Source organism: Necator americanus, chromosome IV (genome assembly GCF_031761385.1).
Source record: "Necator americanus strain Aroian chromosome IV, whole genome shotgun sequence".
Classification (NCBI taxonomy): domain Eukaryota; kingdom Metazoa; phylum Nematoda; class Chromadorea; order Rhabditida; family Ancylostomatidae; genus Necator; species Necator americanus.
The window spans coordinates 15,983,815-16,004,644 of record NC_087374.1 but is presented as its reverse complement, the minus strand read 5'-3'; the positions used below and the strand labels follow the sequence as shown (position 1 = coordinate 16,004,644).

The window sequence follows — 20,830 nt, the reverse complement described above, 5'->3', positions numbered from 1 at the left end:
ATCGGCTAGCCACCGCAAGTTACTGTACAGGCCAGTTACACGTTCTTAAACCTCAAACGATTCTGAATTGAAGTGAACGTGGTGGCGCATCCCAGGCGGATTGATTAAAGCCAGATCCTTTATCCTTTTTTTAGTCCTTTTCATCGTTTTAATCCGTCTGATGTTCTATTGACGGAATTGTGTTGAATACCGTTGCTTTCCTATTCTTTGAAGTATTCGTCGTGTAATAACTAAATTATCTGTCGTTAGTTCTTTTGCAATTAGTTTTTGCTCTGTATTCATCGGAATTGTAAATAGATAAATAATTCTCCTAAGGATTACTCCTTTTTCAGTTAGTCTCGGAATTGGATGATCTAAGTGTGAAATGGTCAGCGAAAAAACCAGGGGTGTTTGAAGCCAGGAAAGTTAGAATATCTTATTATTGTTGGCTAATAAAACAGCAGACCCCAAACGAAGTCAAAAGAGGTACACATAATCCTTAATTTATCATGCCTAAAGTTTATATCTCAACGTTAATTCTTGTCGATTTTATACCTCCCCTCTGCTCCCCTGGTTACTCGTCGCCCCTTTTTGGTCGATTTTAGTCCTCCGTTTTTTCTCTAGTTATCATTGCCGCACGAAAAGCAGTTAAATGACCGACATCTGCAGAGAATCGCTCGTTTTAGGTGTTATTTCTGAACAATCGATTGATCTGTTAGAGCATCCCTAATCCTTGGATATTTTGTGGAGACGCTTTGCATCTTTTATCATACAAAAACTTCCTTATAGATGCCCTTCCTTTTCAGAAAATCCTCGAAAATCTCCGTCAACCGTTAGCGTAGCCTGTCTAGACGCTACATTCTCCTATTGTTTACCTCCAAGGTTTGTCGTCCACTAACACAAAGTCGATGACTCAGACAGATGCTTTTCAATGGCTGCACAGTTTTTGCCTAAAATTGTTGCTATAGCTAGAATCACTGGAAGTTTCTGCACTTCTCCAAATTTTTCTAATATTTTACGTGGGAGGACCTTCTGTATTCTACTATGTGGGTGGTTACGTCAGAATGGCTCTTCTCGAACAATCCAAAAAATTCAAATCCGGAAATCCTATCTCAGTTCGTGTAAAATAGATTTTTATAATGGTGGTGTACTTCTGGCACACCTATTCGGCGTTTTAGCCGATTCTCGAATAATCGTATTATCATTCGAATGAACTTCTACGTTATATGTGTGTATGCTTCCTCGAAATTTCTCCTGATCTTTTTTGCGACAACTAAGCCTCGAAAAAAAAAACAAAGAAGGTCTTCCTATACTCACCTCTGAAAGGAAATAAACGTTAAATCAAAGAAAAGAAACGATCCAATTTAAAAGTTTTCTGCTTTAAATACTTCTGGGCTGCTTCGAACGAGAGTAAGTTTTTGGAAAAATCAATGGGGACCAGTTCTCGTCGTTGCTTCTTTGCGAATAATTGCGTGTTTTGAAACCCTTTACTGTTAGTGTGTAGTCATTTATCTCGTGACACTGTTTGCTCTCCTTGTTTGCGATAACGACTGGGTTCTCTTCAGTTATCAGCAGTGCTCTAACTGGCAACTTACGCAGTGTCACTGCAGCTGATTTTCTGTTTTCTAGTTTCTCCTAAGTAGTTCTTTGTCTTTTTTGCTTATTGCATGCATGCACTTCACCTTTTCATACAGGGCAAAGTTTTAGTTTTATTTTGCTCTTGCAAAATAAAACCAAAACTTTGCCCTGTATGAAAAGGTGAAGTGACATGAAATGAAGCAGCTTTGAATTCTCTCCTAAAAATTTATTTGAAAAAAAAGATCCGCTCTATCTCGTGCTTCATTTTTTTCCTCTCGAAATTAACAATTTCTAATTACTGTACGCAGGGCTGCAGCAAATTTTATAGAACTGGTTCTCAATGTCGATACCGTTTCTAGCGTTCAAAAAAGATTTCAACTATCTCTACCTACTTCATTGGTTCGCCTATCTGCTCCCAACCAGTTTCATTACTTAATATCGAAATGTAGAATTTAAACATGAAGCAAGGAGAAACATTTATGAAATTTTGTGTGGATAAAAGTGTAAACAGAGGCGTGTATGTACAAAATAAGAAACGCTGAAATAGTAGAAAAATAACAATCTATCTTCCATTTCTCATGTTCGATGTTTATCGCTAAAAGAAAAATATGCACGAAACTGTATTGCTAACATACTTGTTCACGACTGAACAAGTATTTATTTCGCAATCCCATGATGTTTTCCGCCCTCGGAATCTGCTCATTAGCACTGACAGGAAAGGAGCGGAGGGAAAAATGTTATAAAATGGACTTTAGTGCGTAAAACCATTTTCTGAGTCAACGCTCTACATACTCCTTCCGTTTTTTCCCTTTTCACGGCGCCAATAAGTTTTGATTTCGTATACAAACGGGAAACGTCTTCTAATCAACTTATTCGCCCAGGTGGCTATGAAGTTAAAGTTACCGTTTTTAATAGAAAACCATACTTCATCCGTAATTATAGCACCAAACGAAGCTGCGAATATCGATTTACAGCGGGATTCTAAGAGCTCGTACTTTCACCTGGCTACACCAGCAATGCACTTTTTTCCTGCTTCCCTTAATGTCCCTTCATTATAATTGAAATCAATATTCACAGCAGAATTAACGACCGGAGTGCGGGGAGAAATACCGGAAAAACGTCCGCAACTGGTTTTTTTTTGTTTGCATACCTAACCACATTATTTTGGAAAAATCTCTCTTAGAAAGTGTCAATGTTCGCTATTGTATACGCACGCATTGAGTGCAACAGATGCCAAGCAAGGAAATTTCGGGAACGAAAACCATCTTAAGACAATTCCGATCTGGAAATTACGAAATTTGAAAAAAAAAATTGCAGAAAAAATTGTAATTCTCCCTGGATCTTTTGTCCCATGCCTCCCATGTGAAGTTTTCCATGTTGATTCTGAAATATTGATTTTCTTTTCTCATGCTTGATAGCTTATCAGTGTGCATGTTTCGGCACTTCGCAATTGTGACTCACATCTTATTGGGAGTTTTCTTCAAAAATTCCAATGTGGTGATGAAATTCAGAAAGGGATTGCCGTTTCCAGCATCTCTTTGAATTTTTGTAATGAATTCTCAGTTGAACCTTTCGGAAATACCGCAACATTTGAAATACATTTTCGTATTTGAGCAAATACATAACTTTTTTTTTCACAACGAAGCAACGGAATTCCCCTTTTAAAAAGAGTACACAGATTTTTATTGCTATTTTTTCTCTTTTGACAGCTCCAAATATCTGTCTAGCATTGTTCGCTTATTTCGCAGGTCAAATGTTAGCCATTCCGATGCCCGTCATTTCTGTTAAATAGTGCTGTTATATGTATATTTCTTTTTGTGTCCTTTTCGTATTTCTTCCATCGTCGTCGTAGCGAATGCTCCCGCTATGAGATGGCAGATCATTTCATTTTCTCATTCATCTCCTGAGCATTAATTATTCATTTATCATTTATCATTGTTCATTTCCTGTTTTGATCTTTCCTAGAAACGTTCTCGCAGTATTACCGATCTCCATTCTGGCGAAAGAAATTCCGAATTTTCAGGATGATTCTTCGATTATCTTGTCTAATACCACTTACCCTTGCCCAATTCCACTTCAATCAAAATGATCAAAATGGTCTGAACGGCGCGAATCCTTCGTTTCCTCAGGAAGGAATGTCCAGAGGAGTGGTTAGACAGATCCTCACCCCTTATAATATCACCTCAAACGTAAGCTCCTCACACAGTTACTTCGACTACAGTGAATCGGTCAGTCTACCCTGATGCCTAGCGTTACAGAGCAACGTCGAGAACAACAGCGGAGTGACGATTCAGTTCCAGTTGCGAGGCTACTCTAATCCTCAGTCGGCTTTGCCGAATGGTTGGACGTGTGTCTGCCCACCGGAGAAATCTTGTAACTATTTAAATCGACCACCAGCATGCTATTTCGGATTCACGTTTATCATTTCGGCACCGGAGTGAGTTCACCCAAAAATAATAAGTCACGGTTCAGATGTGATTTTTTGGGTGGCTATTTCAGAACACAGCAGAATCTTTCCTTAATCTGTTTCAGTCGTACCGTTTCTGGAAAAATGGTTTCAAAAACGTCATCTTCCCTTTAGTTGTCCCTTTTCTTTCTTCTCCAATCGATAGACCAATAATGACGTGATTGGCTCCCTTTCAAGACGCTATTGTTATTAGGTGCTATTGTTTTGAGGATACATATCGCTAAGCAGAAAAATTACAATTTAATCAACTCTTCATCTTCATAAGCAAGAATTAGGAGATTTTCCGTTGGTTTTGCGAAATTCCCCAGTTTTTGCAGCACATCCGTACGCTACTTCGCAACTGAATTCGTCACACTCGATTCCAATGGTCAGCTACCTGCCATTCAACGAAATGGATGGGATCAGAACTACGTGGTGCAATTGCCGAGCAAACCAGTAAGTTACTAGCAAGTCACGTGACTGGACAGAAGGAATTAATGCAATTTAGAGAGGAATATTTTCCTTCTTATTTCAAATAATAAGAATTTAGTCGGCCATCGACATTTTCGCGCACCACCTTGGGCCAGTGATTAACCAGGCCGACGGTTCACTGATAGCTGTGGAAACGCTCACCCATGTGGATACTTTCGTTGTTCCATTGTCGGATACGCTTCCAGCTGTCGGTGGAGTTCAGAGTATGGCTCAACAACATGCTTATCAAGGAAAACTGCTTGGAACTACGTAAGACTTCAGATTCCTGCAGTTATTTTTCCATGTGGATTGATTTATCCCGTTGATGATGAAAAAGGCGATGTACTTTACAGGAAATAGGCAACTTCAGATCAGACGTCGACCACTAATCATTCTCCGCTAATGTATTTTCATTTCACATTTTTAGTTACCAATCAGCACATACGGTTCTTAAACCTAACATTTTGTAATCACATCGGCATCTTTTTCGCCGCCGGTACTCATGTCTATCCGGCGCCACGAAAAAAAGTCACGGTAGCCTCCGCTGTAGTATCCGCCTTGAAAGGGATTGCGGCGCGGCACTCCGCAAGCTGCTTAGTCTGAAGCGCACACGTTGAGGAGCAAAAGTTGAGAGAAAACAACGACAAGAACACGAGCAATGGAAAACTATACGTAAATGGGGACTCCGCATGCTTCGGGGACCAGGGGAAATGCGCGCTCGGACACCCCTTCAGGAGCACGCGCATCGGTCGTGACTCTCGTCATCCAACGCGTACTTCGCAATGCATGTTCGACTACGCAAATGCAGAAGGCGAGCGAGGGAATCGTGAATCACTCGAAAAAAGCGCAGATTCCGATGCATCGCCTCTGGATGAACATGAGCACAGCATGTATCCATTGTACTAACTACGTCGTCAATCAAATATTTTCATTCGTTAACCAGCTCATGGATCCGTCATGCAGGTTCTTCATCCTTGGTAGGAATCTAAACTGACAATGAACGCTTACCACATGTGCAAATATCTGGCTTAGAAGCTTCGCCTCTTCTACACGAATACCGTGATTCAGCGCTCTACTGCTAAACTCCGACCTAAAACCAAACAAAGTGCAGAGCTTATTTTTTCATTGAAGAGTGAATGGAGGAAGTGAGATGGATTCAAATTGGCGATTTATAGTCATTGAAATGTTAATGAGACGAGATTTATAGAAGCGACGACGAGATCATCAAATAGGAACTAAAATGGGAGAAAAACTCGAAAAGAAAATAAATAGGCGGAATGGACTAAAAATCCTTCAAAAAAAAAAAAAACGGATTAAAACTGCAAAGGATCAGAATCAAACTTATGTAAATTCCAATAAATCGCTGGCGAACTTTCTGAAGAATCATTTCAGACTCTACCTTTCGTATTCGATTTCATGCACGGGACCATTTATTGGACCAGATTGCGACTTAACATGCACACCTTCGACGATAAGTCCCAGTGTTGCGGCTTGTAGATCCAACAGTACTGGATTTTTCCAAGTGTGCAGTTTCCAAAGTGGAGGACAAGTTGGAAAATAACTTCAATTTCCCTCAGTCTCTGTTTATCGCATCAATTTTGAATCTTACCTAGGTTGACAACTGTAAAAACTGCCCATGGGGTATCAAGGAGAACACTTATTGTCAGGACGAAGAGGGAGGCGTTCTGGATCCGTACTCTGCTGTTAGTTCCAGAATATTCTAAGCATTTGACAAAAATTCGGTGCTTCCACAAGGGAAGTCCTACTATTGCTCCGTTGCTCATTTGTCTAACGTCTTTCAGAGCGTTGTGGACACTGGTTACCGTACCGCTACCATTATACTCGGCATACTTACCGGAATTTTCCTGATTTTGCTGATCGTAGCACTACTTGCAGTTTGTGTACTGTGAGTCGCTTTTTCCCTATGTATTTTCTTCTGAAAAAACCAGCGTTATTTAAGAAGACGTCGACAACAACCTGTGGAGAAGGAGATGACAAGCTTTGACAGGAATGGCGGGGTCGCCGCAACTCGTCCGCTTTTGTCCGCCACCTACCGCGCTGATCAGCCAACTCCGCTACCGCGATCCCAGCCGCCCAGCCTGGACGCCAAGCCTATAAGTCGGTTTTACTCGTCAGTTCCCTGTTGATATTGAGAATTAGCGCTACTCCGCTCGCCCATCTGAATGGAGGAAGGAGACTGTCCTGCAGAGGAACTCGTCCTAGAGTCACGAATAGCATCAAACAAGGAAGACGCCGGGATTAAGAGTTATTGAAATAATCTGCAAATACTTCTTGAAGATCTATCGTATCAAACTCGGACGAGTTTTGCTAAAAGGTAAAGAGGAAGAGCGAGGTAAATATCGACCTCGATGTAACTTCACCAAACAATAAAAGCTGTCCATTTTTCATGATGATTTCTTTCCTTTTTCTTGCTTTTACAGAGGTTCCTGGGTTTAATTAAGTGTTTATTCCCACAGCTTTTCCGAAAGTCGAGTAAAGTTCCGCGTTCGGTCAGAAAAACACCAAAATTTGTCTATTAAAGCATACAGCAACGGACAGTTGTCCGGCTTTGGTGTCTTCCCTCAAGCAATATATTTGCCACAACTTGTCCGCGTAATGACCAATATATCAATTAATGCAAATATTTTCCTCTTAGTTTCCGCTTTCTGGCTTCCCTTTCTCAAATATTTTCTGCTTTTCTTGGCCTATCCTTTCCTCCGCTTCTATTTGTAACCTTCTCTAAGTACTTATTTAGGCACATTTCCGTGGTCCAAATCCACAACTGTATAATGGTGAGGAGGTTTTCTAGTAATAATGGTTGTGTTGTGTTTATTTTGGATTATTACCGTACTAATAGAAGTAGCAGTAACAGTAACAGCATTGAACTAATCGCTCATGTCACAGTCACCACCCACTGTGGGACGAGGTCCTGCCGATTTGTCTTGTTTCAATTTCACTGTTCTTACTTCTCCCTTACTCCTTCCTGCAATGTTGTACTGCAGTACCAACGACATTTCACCAAATTTTTAGCATTATTCAACGTTCACGCGGCAACTGAAATGTGATTATAGTAGGGTCAGAACGGTGCGTGTGGAAGTGGAGCGTAGCGGTTAGGAGCGCACTGAAACCCCTGCTGCCACCATCCATCGCTGTAGTTTGCGAGGGTCCCACCTCGATTCCAATTGCTGTCTCCACAACGCCGTTTCCATCGCATGCCCAAACGCACCGTGCTTCACGTCGCTTTGACCCTACTATGGGAGGACAGAATATGCCACTGTTACGGCACTGCACTGCGGAACTTTCAGAGCTTCCAGCCAATGTCTAACCTTGCAAATTCCGTTAGCTACGACTTTTTCTTTTACAGTTCAGCTTTTAATGAGAATACCACGAAAATTACGACCTGAGATCTCTCGCGGACAATTGAGTTCGGCATGTAGATTACGAGTGTGTGGGCCTGCTCCATTCCCTCTTATCGTCCTGAAAAACGGCTCACCGAGCGGTTCTTCCTACGAGGTGCGTTAGGACGTACCATTGTCACTTTCCTTAACAGCGAACTCACTGGTTTTATTTTAAGGTGCTGAGTGGTCCACATTGATTTTCGCTCGGGAACGCAACGTGCTTTAGTTCCTATGAGGTACATTAGGAAGCGCCACGTAGAAGGGTGGCGGTTCCATATTGTCCGCGAGAGATTCCAACATCGAAAACTTCGTGATGTCCTGCCTTTATACTTGTCTCTGTTTCACTTTCGGATGCTCGCAAAAACTCAAAATATTGCGCTTGATCGGATACCTCGAAAAATGAGCTCCGATACTATAATGTTTTTTCGCGTAAACCTCTTAAACTGAAGCAAGAACTAATCAACACTTGGAATGTCCGCACTTGCGGCAAATTTACTACCCACAAGAATAACAACTGGGTAACAATATGGGATCATCTGGCTTTTTGCGTCCACCTACAGTAATCGTTTTAGAGTCATCTTTGCGCAAAGCAATGCTGCCACCAGCTACGCTCAATGATACTCGTGACACGAGCTTCAACAGTGATCTCAACCCAACTGGGATTCGGCCAAGTCGCAGCGAGGTTGTCTAAACTCAGCTCAGCTCAATTAACTCGTCCGGCTGAAGGTGACGAGACCGTTGTCGGGTAATCCAGAGTACTGCGACGTCACCCCTCGTTGGAGATGTTGCTACGTCGCTACGTGATTTTTCAGTGATCTTAATTAATTCTCAGTAGTGTTCTAGTCGCTTCTCTTTTCATCTTCTTCCTTGATTTTTTCATTCATTGTGATTTTCTTAATGGTACATACTCAAGTGAATTGATGAAGCACTCATATTAACTGCCAAAAAACTAAAAATGCTATTTTATCATGTACAGAGCGAAAATTAAATTACAACTGCAAATCATCCCTATAAATATATCGATTACAATGGAAGCAGTTGAGCAAAAACTGGTTCTCAAGTGAACTTTAGCGTTTTCTCGACGCTGCATTGACGTGATGTTACAAAAATTTTGTCGAAAAATGCATAAAGTAAGCAAATATATGAATAATTTATTCGGTTGTTTTTTTTTGTTTATTTCTTGCAATATTGTTGTTCTTTTTTTCGGTGTGACTTGACCTATTTCTTGTCTGTTTGATGATAACTTCCTTAATCTCTAATTGCTTTCTTTTCATTTTCCACTCTCCTACTCACTTCACCGCTTTCTTAATGGTTTCCGTAAAACTAAATTATGTATAGTTACGTTACTTTACGGTACCCAGGAAATTGTAAATGAGTCCCCTTTTGTGCAGAAGCTGCTCGGAGGCTTTTTTTTCACTGGACTTGTTGCGTGATTAAGCCAGTTACGGTAACAGAGCAACAAGTCATCACTCTCCTCGTCATATCTCTTTGTCACTTGTCAATAGCTCTCAATTACGCGATTACGGTAACTGTCATTAACTGCAATCTTTTACCTATTGTCTGTACAGAATAAACTGTGACGAAATCTTTTACTGCAAAAGAAGAAAAAATAACTCGTCATTATCGATACATACTGACACTCAAGTCATTACAGTACTGTTGTTTAGACAAGGCACTTTGAACATGAGTACGATATGGAGACCTGTATTTCTAAGGCAAAGCTCCTCAAATATGTACATTCTTACAGTATTACTAGACAACATAATAACATCTAAGGAGCAGTGGTGTGTTTAGAACAGTTAACGCCTTATTAACGTGGAGTCATATATCCGAAAGCATAATTTGGACGAAGACACCGAAAAATAGCAGTAACGGGACGATGAACGGCACCAGTCGGATCTTCTTCGGTGACGAGTTACAGTAATGACGACTGTTGCAGCAACAGAGTGTCCCGGTCATACCGGCAAAATCCGTATTCATGCAGGTATTGCGTAGGGCCTTAACTTCGATTTTAGGAACCATTAACAGCCAACATATGTGAAATATACGAAAATAATTGAAGGTATCACCCCACGAATCTGGGGCTCGCGGTTTTCAGGCGGGTAATGCCTATGCGGGCTCATACATTGTGGGGAAGAAGGTGATTCTGTTCATCTCTCCCTGTATCAGTGGAAACGGCCAACCTGGAACGCTGTTTCTTACGGCATCTTCTATTGCAGCGTGCCACTCTTGCCCCCCCCCCCCCCCTCCTCCCCCTGCGACCTAGTCGAAAACCCTAAAACGCTATTTTCTACAACGAGTTCGAATGGAGCGCGCCAGCCTTGTGTCCTTAGTCTGCCAGCTGTGTGACACGTGGGTGTGTATGTGTGTATAGGCGTATTTGTACATATCTGTGCGTCTGTCTGTCACATCACCCACAGACACATACACAAATTATAGATAGTTAAATTTACTCATAAATATTATCATGCATAATATTATGTATTATGACTATTGACAACTCTGCCATATTATTGTTGTTTATATTTTAATAATATTAGTGAGCTGTTAGTCACATTATTCCATAGCATGATAATAGAGTGACAGTGCTCTTGAAAATATGTACATAGAGGTATACAAGCAGAGCATACCGGATTTTTCGAAAACAGCTTGCAAAAACAATCACAAACATCAACATGAAATCTATCCCAGTAGCTCTCTCAATTCCTCCCATTGGTTTTTTTTTTCAAATCGATGCATCAAATGATGACTATATTTCATCTATGTGGAAGATTTATTTGGGGAATGGAAGAAACTAGTTCTGATTCTTCTGAGAAAAAATCTCAGCTATCAACCTAAAAACTGGTTTTGATCACAAGATAAAACAGGAATAAAAGTGGGCTCCTGCCTTCTTGGAGTGACGAAATTTCGTTGGGTTAAAGGCATCACCCCACGAATCAGAGGTGGTACAGATTTCAGGTAGAGTAATCGTATACGGGATCGTAGATTAGGGAGAGGAGGTGATTCCGTCCAATACTTCCTAATTGCCGTAAAAACGGCTCGGAAGGTACGACTTCGAGCGTTCCCGCGCGCTATTTTCCACAACGGGTTTGATTGGAGCGCGCCGGCCTTCTGCTCGCGACGCATTTTCCGGGCCGTTTTTTACGCCAATTAGCAAGAAATGGACGGAATCACCCACCTTTCCATAACCTGAAATCCGCACCACCTCAGATTCGTGGGTTGATGCCTTTAAACTAGTTTTGTTCACTCCGCTGTAGTTTTCAAAAATATGTAGGAAATGTGATTGCGTCAACTTAGGAAGAATTTTCAGAGAGACAAAAGATAGACAAACAACAAAAAACGCTCACATTGCAGACCATATTCGAACAACCCATTTTGACGATCTCGTTGACGCTGGTGTGCTCTCGGAAAGTGTAACAGTATGAGTCACCCAATCCGAGAATTACATTGCATTCTTCTGAAAGTGTTGCATGTGAAATACGAAGAAAGAACAATTTATAGTGAAATTTTACCTAAATGAGGGTGTCTTCAATAATCTCAAAATTTTGTTGTCTTATCCCTTACCACAAGAACTACATATCTTGTAAATCTGTTGGTACCACCGTGGTAGATGGGTCTCATTACTCAAGCGCATCTGACCCCAAGTGTGTATGCATGTACACCGTCAGAGTTGACAATATCCTAACAGGTTCATCACCGCTACTCACCTTATGCCTATTCCTTTCCCTGATTTGAACAATACGCGTTCGAAATCCCCCGTCTAGCTGACGCGACGCCTCTTTCGCAGCGCACGTTCACTGCATGGGACACAATCCTTCTTCTCTCTGCCATACCTCAATCAAACGGGCATCGTTGTTAACCGAACAGAGAACATTGGCGCAGCCCGGGTACATTAGCTAATTACTTGCCAAATCCTAGGGGGAACGGTCAAGAGGTACCCGTATAATGTGCCGCCGCGTATCCAGGAGGCCAATGAACGTCGTTAATTGCACCGCGCGTCTCCTGATACTGTTATGATCGCACAGTAGCCTGATTGCTCCTGTTGTGCTACGTCTTCAAGACGCCCCGCCCACGCCACCCTTTCCCCCCTCCCCACCCCCACTTTGCCGCGTCAACCGCTCTTACGACGATTTTTTTTTTTCGTCGCGCCTACAGCTCTTATGATGCGCTTTTAAAATCGAACGGAAAGAAAAGTTAGGTGCTGTTCGAAGGTCTACATAAAATGTGCTTGTAAGTTAATATAAAAGAAGGAAAGAATGAAATAAGTTTGTACAAGTGATATGCGATTTAGAAATGCGAGTGAAAATGAAATTACCCAGTTTCGAGTTGTTAGGTGGAAAGCACTCATTCATCTCTGGGAATGCAAGAGATGTTTCAAAGAATGTCCCACTGATCAATGTTATGCTATCCTCTTTACTATTTTTCGCTTTCTATGGATTTCTTTTTGCTTATCTAGCTGGGTAAAACTGGCATCCAACGATTAAGGAGGCGCGAGTAATGCCTCGCAGACATACATTGTACCTAAAGGTATATCTCGAAGATACAAAGGTCTCTCTTCGCCACTGATACACCTAACCTTTCATATTGATGTAATGCAGAAAACAGATAGGAATGAAGTGATGAAACGCTGTTGAAAGAGGTTTGAAGAACCATACAAAGTTTTATTATATAAAACTGTATAGAACGTACTTATATAAAACTGTATAAAACGTAACGTACAAGCAAATATTGAAATATTTGACGTGCGATCTATATGAACATTATATCGAAGTAAATTTTTTAAAAGATAAAATGTAGAAAGGAGTTCAAAGAATGTATACAAAGTAATAAGCGCATAAATTTACTGTTATTATAGGTGCTGCAGTTGAGGTTGAACACGAATTCGCTGAATGGCATCGTGACCAACACATACTTATGCACTACTATAGTCGGGTCAATACGACATGGAGCACGGAAATTTGCGCAAGCGGCTGTGCTCGAAGCGGAGCGGTGGAGCGTAGCGGTTGGGATCGCGTAAATACCCTCACTGCCGCCACTCACCTCTGCAGTTCGCCATGGTCCCACCTCCATTCCAACCGCTGTCTCGACCGCACCGCTTCCGAGCGCGGTCACTTACGTAACGGTCCGTGCTTCATGTCGTTTTGATCCAACTATAGTTTGTATAGAAAACTTGGGGCATGAAATGTGTTAAATAATGAGATGTGTGAAAATATATGCATGTTTTTATTTTCTCTGGAGCATCTTTTTGAGATAATGTTTGCTTATGTAAAGTTACATTGGATAGAAGGATCTACTTCTTCGCTTTTATTCCCAATAATATGCGTTTAGTTTACCACATCCGTACATCAGAATTCGCTGCGGCAATTCGTTTTTCACTCCCCCTTCCTTTAAAATTCGCACTATCCACCGCTTCGTCGCAGCGCGAACGTCGCGCGCAGCATTGATCAGAGAGCAATAGGTGGGCGGGGTGTAGGTGATCTCAGGCGGTCGTGGAGGATATCTAGCTAGCTGATGGAGAGGCAGCCGTAATTACGCGGAGGAGCGCGGTGCTGAAGGGAGGACAGGAGAGGTCAGCCGGTTTTCACGGGTACCTCTTGTCCCGCACCCAAATCCTACTACACACTAGTTACTTGAAGCACGCATATGAGAACTCATACTTTCACATTTTGCTTATTGAATGTCATGACGTGATCGTCACTCTCTGACACCCATCTGTCGATCTTGTCGGACTAGGGATGAATTTGTTTTGCAAAGCCATATATCCCCCAAATACCGAGCTGCTTCAAAAGAACTGAAAGAAATAACCGGGTTGTCGGGGGACCTGGATAAGCTCGGACGGAGACATCTATGCCCTCCCTTTCATGTCCCGCAGGCAACGTATAATATTGCCAAACGACAAGAAGCACGTACGCAACTGCGTACGCAACTTCTCTCGAGACACTTCGGTGGAGCGCAGCGGCTAGGAGCGTCTTGAAATCCTTGCTGGCACCATGCATCGCTACAGTTTGCGACGGCCCCAACTCGGTCCCAACTGCTGCCTCCAGCGCGCCGTTTCGAGCGCGTACGCAAATGCACTGCAACTGCAGTTGTGATCCGTGTCGTTTTGGCCCGACTATATCCACGTAAGTGACCTGTGGCCCAAATAACTGACCCCGGACCACTTCTCTTCTTCGCACCACTCTGCACTAATGGTAATCGACACATGCCCAATAAGAACTGACCTACACAAGTTTCAAGCGCGACTGCTAGCTTACTTGATGACAATGTAGAAGAGAGTGAAAAGCACCATTTTAATGAGAATTTTAACGAGGCTCTCTAAGGATGGTACAACTTCACTTCTTTATACCTCCTATATTACAGATTCAAAACCCGAATATTCTGAACTACATCACCTGAATCCTGATATTCATCTTGTCCGACAATGTATTTTAAGCCAGAGTAACAGCGTATTCCTGCAGAAGTCCGGATCAGCATCGAAAGTAGACATGGCAGAAACGAATATCGCATTGAAAGTGAAGTCAGCTTCAAATTTCCAGGAGAGTTGGATGGATCTTCAGAGAAATTCGAAATTCGAAATCCGAACCAAACTTACGAACAAACTTACGAAATGTCAAATCATGCAACCACCAAGTCGTTTACTGAGCACCTTTCCCAATTTTCGCAAGAGATAAAGAAGAGCCCTGAAGAAACCTTCAACATTCAATCGAAAAAAGAAAGAGGCAGATAGAGAGGTGAAGATAATTAAGGAACACGAAAACTCCATTATTCAGAAGTTCCGAGAAAATCCAAGAAGCGTAGACAAATCAATGGAATTGTTTCACTTCATAACAACCATGTTGCATGTTAACATTCATCGAATGGATAGGAAACGACAAACAGCATTGATTACCTCCTTTGTACTTCGTCAGCGAAAACTCACTGTCTATCGATGTACTAACTTCTGATGGCTGAATAGAAGGTCCTGGAAAGAAAAAAAGAGAAATCGGACCGCGAATGCTCCTTTTTGTTCACGTCCATCTAGGAAAGGAAATTCCAATGCGATGATGTTTCACTATGTGAGTGAGATGTGAGTGAGTGAGAAAGGAGAAAGTGCACATGAAACAGTGAGAAAGCCTTGGGGAGAAATTAAGAATGCGTTGTTGTGCGAAACAGATTGAACAACTAGTTCTTGCGCAGTGACTCATTTTCCTTCTACACGAGCTTACTCAGTTATAAACAGGAATAGAAAGTGGAAGAAATTGGTTTTCTATCAGATTGGCGTTGAGTTTTATTTCAAAAAATCCACTGATCGCCCACATAAAGAAAGAATTTCTGTTTCGCTGGTCTTCGCTATGTGAACCATCCAAAAAAACTTTAGACATATTGTACATTTGTATATATTTGTACTTGGACTGGTTCTATTCCATAAAAGACGGAAAATTGCAGCAAATGCACAAATTCGTATTTTCACTGTGCTTTGGTGCTAATGCAGTAATACATGTCAAAACAAAGCAAAAATGGGGAAAATGTTCTTGGGAGGGAGTGGGGGCAGCGGGGAGAGGCACGGAGGCACTCAGTGGCGCCCTTATTTTTGGAAGCTCTGCCTTACTTTTCCTCTTAGTAACGTTAGCTTACATGTCATAGATCCTCCAAGACTAATGCTTAGGTCTTAGGTCCCGATTGATTCAGTTAGTTATTCCCAGAAATAAGGGCCCCAACTACATTTCACCCGCAAATAATATCCAGTGAACCTTGTCACCACGGTTCACCGTGGTTTATCACCACGGTTTCGCGACCTGAAAGCAAAAATTAAATCATGAGTGTTACCGGTTAAAATACTGGTGGAAATGATACGATTAACGAATCAGAAGTATCCCTCTAGAAGAAATTTTAAGCTTTTGGACAAAACGAAATCTATCAAATCCTTACAAAACTTTCAAAATACAGTAAGATTAAAGCGACTTTCTTTTTTAGTGCAATTTCGCGAGCGGCTGCTTCCGAGACAGCGCGATGAGACCTTGTTCAGCACGGCAGTTTGATTTTAGCTCGGCAAGGTCCCACACTAGCGCAGATCCTTGCGCAACTGAGCCACAAATTAGGTTTTAGAGAAAAGAGTAGGAGTACCACTTGAAAACGTGCTCTAATCGCTACCTGGACAGGTTCATTGAATTCTGAGCCACTAAAGAGGGTTGGTTGATCTAGCAATCCAGACTCAGCAAACCATTCGTCAAATTCTTAATGGGACTTCGGTACAAGCGCCGGGCACACCGTAATTACAGTGAAGTCATGGTGTCAGCAAGTCAGCAGCAACAATTTTTGCCGTTATGCAAATGAATGGCGGGTCCCCGTTGATTCGGCATTATAAGCGGCGAATGTCGAGAATATTCCGTAATCAACTTCCAAGCCATAGGAAACCACAATGAATTTTGGACGATCTATTAGCTGCTAGACTTCAAAACAGGGACTTAGAAAACCATTACGGCGAATTCAGATAGGAAAAATGATATTTGGGCAATTAACGTGATTGTGCTAATTTACGTAATTACCTGTTTGACTCTGTTTAGTAGCTCCGACCTCAAGAAACCTGCTCAGGTGGCGAGTAAAGCACTTGTGGGGTGGAGTGGTCCCATCTCCTTTTTCGCCTAGGTCTTATTAATTGATTTTACTTCAATCGCCCACTCTCTATAACTTTGCAACTATTTTTTTAGAAGCTCTTTTAGAAGTTAGCTAATTGATGAGATCTTAAGTTTCGTAGAAGAAAACACAGTGCCTTAAGCGAAAGAAATGGGCAGAACCTCCCTTCAAAACGACGAAAACATTACTTGAAGCACCATGATAAGTGCCTTACCAAGCGTTTAAAGTGAACTGTTTTTGTCCCGCTGATGACTGCGCTCGGACGAGTTTTGTGTACTCATCAAAGAACGCTAACTACCTAATGCGACTGTATTGCTATTCTTCCGACTACGGCAACTTAAGCAACGAAAATTAACTCGGTTATCCAAGCAGCTCTTGTCTTCGTGGACTCCGAGTACGGTAATCAGCAAAATTCTCGATCTTCCAAGTCGGATCAAGGGCACCCGTATCACAGTGGGGCGACAATAAGGTTGAGTACAAGGACAAGTCAGAATATAAGCAGATCATTCTGCTTTCGCACTCGTCCCTTGAAATAATAGCTCCCTGACCCGGTTTAAAAAGAAGAGGAATATCGTCAGTTACCCTACTGAATTCACCACAAAGAGTTCTGTTAATGCCTGAGGACATCGGAAACTAAGGACGACTTACCAACAAAAAGCAGCTACAGGGAGCAATAGGAAACATGTAATAAAAAAATTCATATTTCAGCCTAAAAGTGTGATCCTGACCGGCAAAGATGTTGTCGGAAATTGAGTGCTGACAATAACTATAGTCGTTTTTATCTGACTATGACTTCGTTGTCCTGACTAATAGAAAAAACATAAGTGATGAATAAGATGAACATTAAATCATTGTGAACGCTGAAGAAGAGAAGTTCAAGGAAAATTTGGGGAAGCAATACACTCAACCCATATCCAAATACCGGATTTATTTCCTCCTCTTCATATTGAGGACGAAAAACTCGAAAAAAACTAACGAGGAAGTTTTCCACCAAGAAAAGAAAAGAGGATTGACGAATGAATAGATGATCGCATAGAAAGTTCTAATAACCCATCCCATGGGCCACAAAGCTATCAACTGTTTGAAATCGCCACGCTCCGTACATACCATCAGTCAATTTGTGTTCGGTGAATTCCACGAATAAACGACAATAAAAAGCTTCTGGAAACAAGAAAAACAAACAGTGTGCATTCAGCATCGCGTTCAAGAAGGGTGACCACGTGTTAGAAAGAAAACCTGTGCGCATCTCAGGGAATGAGGCAATAATCATTTGAAACTAAACTGTCGCTCTGGTGAGCTGAGACACGGAATTTCGGTTTAATTGTTGAACCGGAACTTGTTGAACGAAAACGAGAATCACTCTTGAGAAACATGTTGACAACCTCGAGAGGAGCTCTTTTTGATAAATGGGAATGTAAATAAACCGGAACGTGGAGTGGAGTGATAGGGAAGGGGAACCGTGGATCAAATCAACAGAGTTCGTTGAGATCTCTTTAAAGAAAGAAGAGTGGTGCAGATTCAAGTGGAGTATCGTATAGAATGGGACTAGGAGAGGAGGTGATTCCGTCCATTTCTTTCTAATTGCCGTAAAAAACGGCCCGGAAGATGCGCGCCGCACAAGATGGCGTGCTCAATCGAACCTCTTGTACAAAATGGTGCGCCAAAACGAATGAAGCTGTATCTTCCGGGCCGTTTTTTACGGCAATTAGCAAGAAATGGACGGAATCACCTCTCTCTCCGTAGTCTCCCATCCCGTATACGAATACTCCACCTGAAATCGGTACCACCTCAGATTCGTGGGGTGATGCCTTTAAAATAAAGGGAGAATTCTAGAGGAATTCGTGATTTTCACACAGATATCGTAGTTTACTTCTAGTTGTAACGAAAAAAGTTGGTGAACGTTACCCACGCTTCGACTCTGATCTCAATTTTTATCCCGTATATCTTGTAAATGTTGAAGCTACTTTTTGCACTAGCTGCGGGCGCTGCGGAAGTTTCCAGCGTAAAAATCCGAGCAGCTTTACGATAGCAGCGATTGATAACAACAACTGATAAGAACGAGTTACGCAAGATGCGTTTCGTGTAACCAGCTGCGCTAGCCGTAGTAAATCCGACGAAGAACGCGACGATGACCAGAAGTCAGTCAATCTGCATGCATGACTTCAATCACCAGCGGTGATTTGCTACAGTACGAAAACTCTTGTAGCACTTTTGATGTGTGGACAGTCCAGATATTTCAGTGAAAAAGAAACGAGAGGACCCACGCCAAAGCCTATTTAAGGAAACACACCAGTCAACAATTTGTAGGGTTGATTTGATAGCAATGGGCTGAGATGATCAAACAATAGGACGGTACAGCGACCAGCGTCGACGCCACAAGGTCAAAAGAAATTCACATGTTACACTGCTCGTTTTAAACGCTGCAGCCATCAACAGCCATCAACACCTTACTAAAGTTCCTAATGCCAATCTTAATGCTAATTTTTGATGCACTCAGTAGTTCAGCACTAAGTGAGTAAGGTTGATTAGAACAGCCATAGGAAGAAAAAAAGCTCTGAACTACCTCAGAGCAATTGTACACTTGCCAATTACTGTTTTTTCAAAGTGTCGAATGTGCTCTCTTAACCGTATGAAATGAAATGACTACCATATCGAGAAGCCCGGTGGAGAATTAGAATGGATGTCTCTGGATTTGCATCCAGCATACTCATCTCGGGAAGGATAAAAACGATAGAAATCAAGCCATTCACACATCCTTCTCCTAATAATCTCATCCAGTATGATCTGCCGGGGGAATGCTCACCCAAATCTGAAGCTCCTCACTCACTGGCCAAATGCTTTCGATAATTCTGGAGTTCCACGAATAAGGGACCGCATAAGTGCGAATTCGATGTCATCATAGACTTGCGTGCTTCTTTCCATCCAGCCGTTATTTACAGCGCCAAGTTTCCAATATACTTTTCCAGCGAATACTAGGTTCTGGAGTTCTCGAGATTTCGATGCGAAGATGATTAAACCGTGCTCAATACCCCTGATATCGATTCACATTTCCCACTGAAATGTTCTTTTTTTGGCGACTAAACTAGACTTTTGTTCTTGATTTCTGTTTTGAATTCTCATTTTTTTGCACTTCATGCCTACAAAGTTTTGTAAATGCGCAAGACACTTTTCCCATTCTTATCCTTCTTACTCTTATTTATTATTACTACTTATTACTACTTTATTTTCTCACTATAATATCTATCTAATTCTATTTCTGTCAACATTGAGCTCCCACTTTTTTTATCATTTCTTTGTACTTAATTTTCTATAATATATAGTTGTTCTGGATGTTATTCCTTAATGCCCATATTCTTCTTTTTTATGGAAAAAGACGGGCACCTTTACCAAAGGAGGAAGAATAAATCCAATGAGAGATACGACAGGAGTAATAGAATAGATATTTCATACGTATTTAAAAGCTATTATGTACAGTATATAGAAACACAACTCAACAACTAACGCCTTTACCTTTTGTTGCCATGTCCGGTGAAATTGAACGAACGCATATGGTCGGACAGGTTCGATGGCACTGGGCATCGCAGCACTTCAGTTTCTCGTACGCCGTCATCGCGATACATACGTGGCTTCAATTTTCAACGCCGGTCACACTATTGTTCATGGAATTCATAAGATGGAGAAATTTGAATAGAAAGTAGAACGCAAGATAGTAGGAGAGTGGAGGAAATCTGACAAGGGTCTATTCTCCGAACTTTGTATAACGTCTCGATGGAGAAAGGACAGCGAAAACAGTTGGATTTCGATAGACCCAAGAGAAAGTCCATGTACGTATTACGCATTTACGGTCCCCAATGCGAATAATCCATATCTCTCGTAGAAGACACTTTTCTCGCAACCGTAGCTGAGAATAACCTAAAAGAAATGAACAGATGTACGTTTCCTTTCTTCATTTAGATGGTTCGTATTAAATAGCTGTTAAGAACTGCTTCTACTCCTGAAAACAAAGACCAGAAAGAAAAAATAGACATTTATTAGGCAGGTCTAAAACTCCACAGAAATCACAATCAAGTGTCACAACAAAATATCATTTCATATCTTCTATATAAGCATGAAATTTTTTCAAAAGAGTTCCCATCTCCGCATAATCAGCTATTTTTACTGCTTCTTCGAGTTGTGCCCATTTCCAATTCTGATGTTCATGTGAAAGCTTGACGTCTTCCGGATTCTTTAACAATGCCAACCAATACTTCACAGTTTTTGGGCTTCCTTTCACCTATAACTAAAGCAGTGACCTAGGAATGATGGAAAATCCATCAACTTTCTAGAAGACTCAATCACTGACGCA

General features: G+C 41.6%; 3 protein-coding genes across 6 annotated transcripts in view; 1 reads left to right on the top strand and 2 right to left on the bottom strand.

Moving 5' to 3' along the window:
- Positions 1-8,563, top strand: part of RB195_001465 (uncharacterized protein) — a gene marked incomplete at both ends in the record, with an annotated part of 34,880 nt that extends 26,317 nt beyond the window's left edge. Inside the window, 11 exons of one of the 2 annotated variants that reach the window (XM_064198251.1) lie at positions 333-465; positions 786-861; positions 3,581-3,746; positions 3,816-3,994; positions 4,342-4,459; positions 4,554-4,744; positions 5,867-6,023; positions 6,088-6,177; positions 6,277-6,380; positions 6,435-6,592; positions 8,445-8,563. In XM_064198251.1, coding sequence (XP_064054130.1) covers positions 333-465; positions 786-861; positions 3,581-3,746; positions 3,816-3,994; positions 4,342-4,459; positions 4,554-4,744; positions 5,867-6,023; positions 6,088-6,177; positions 6,277-6,380; positions 6,435-6,592; positions 8,445-8,563 — 1,491 coding nt within the window. Of the gene's footprint in view, positions 1-332; positions 466-785; positions 862-3,580; positions 3,747-3,815; positions 3,995-4,341; positions 4,460-4,553; positions 4,745-5,866; positions 6,024-6,087; positions 6,178-6,276; positions 6,381-6,434; positions 6,593-8,444 lie in introns of those variants that run through there. The other variant, XM_064198249.1, reaches the window with a different exon arrangement.
- Positions 8,564-9,693: 1,130 nt separating this feature from the next.
- Positions 9,694-14,379, bottom strand: RB195_001464 (uncharacterized protein; the record flags this gene model as incomplete). 2 transcript variants are annotated; one of them, XM_064198247.1, is made up of 3 exons in its annotated part: positions 9,694-9,870; positions 11,220-11,329; positions 14,265-14,379. In XM_064198247.1, 3 exons carry the CDS (start codon positions 14,377-14,379, stop codon positions 9,694-9,696), a joined length of 402 nt encoding a protein of 133 aa, XP_064054128.1. The 2 variants fall into 2 exon arrangements, with proteins under 2 accessions (XP_064054128.1, XP_064054129.1); XM_064198248.1 differs by having other exon boundaries at positions 14,265-14,346.
- A 108-nt stretch (positions 14,380-14,487) lies between these two features.
- RB195_001463 (uncharacterized protein) lies at positions 14,488-20,105 on the bottom strand (the record flags this gene model as incomplete). Of its 2 annotated transcripts, XM_013445288.2 has the most annotated exons (3): positions 14,488-14,552; positions 14,762-14,833; positions 19,996-20,095. In XM_013445288.2, 3 exons carry the CDS (start codon positions 20,093-20,095, stop codon positions 14,488-14,490), a joined length of 237 nt encoding a protein of 78 aa, XP_013300742.2. The 2 variants fall into 2 exon arrangements, with proteins under 2 accessions (XP_013300742.2, XP_064054127.1); XM_064198246.1 differs by lacking the exons at positions 14,488-14,552; positions 14,762-14,833 and adding an exon at positions 19,309-19,516 and having other exon boundaries at positions 19,996-20,105.
- Between the last annotated feature and the right edge of the window lie 725 nt (positions 20,106-20,830).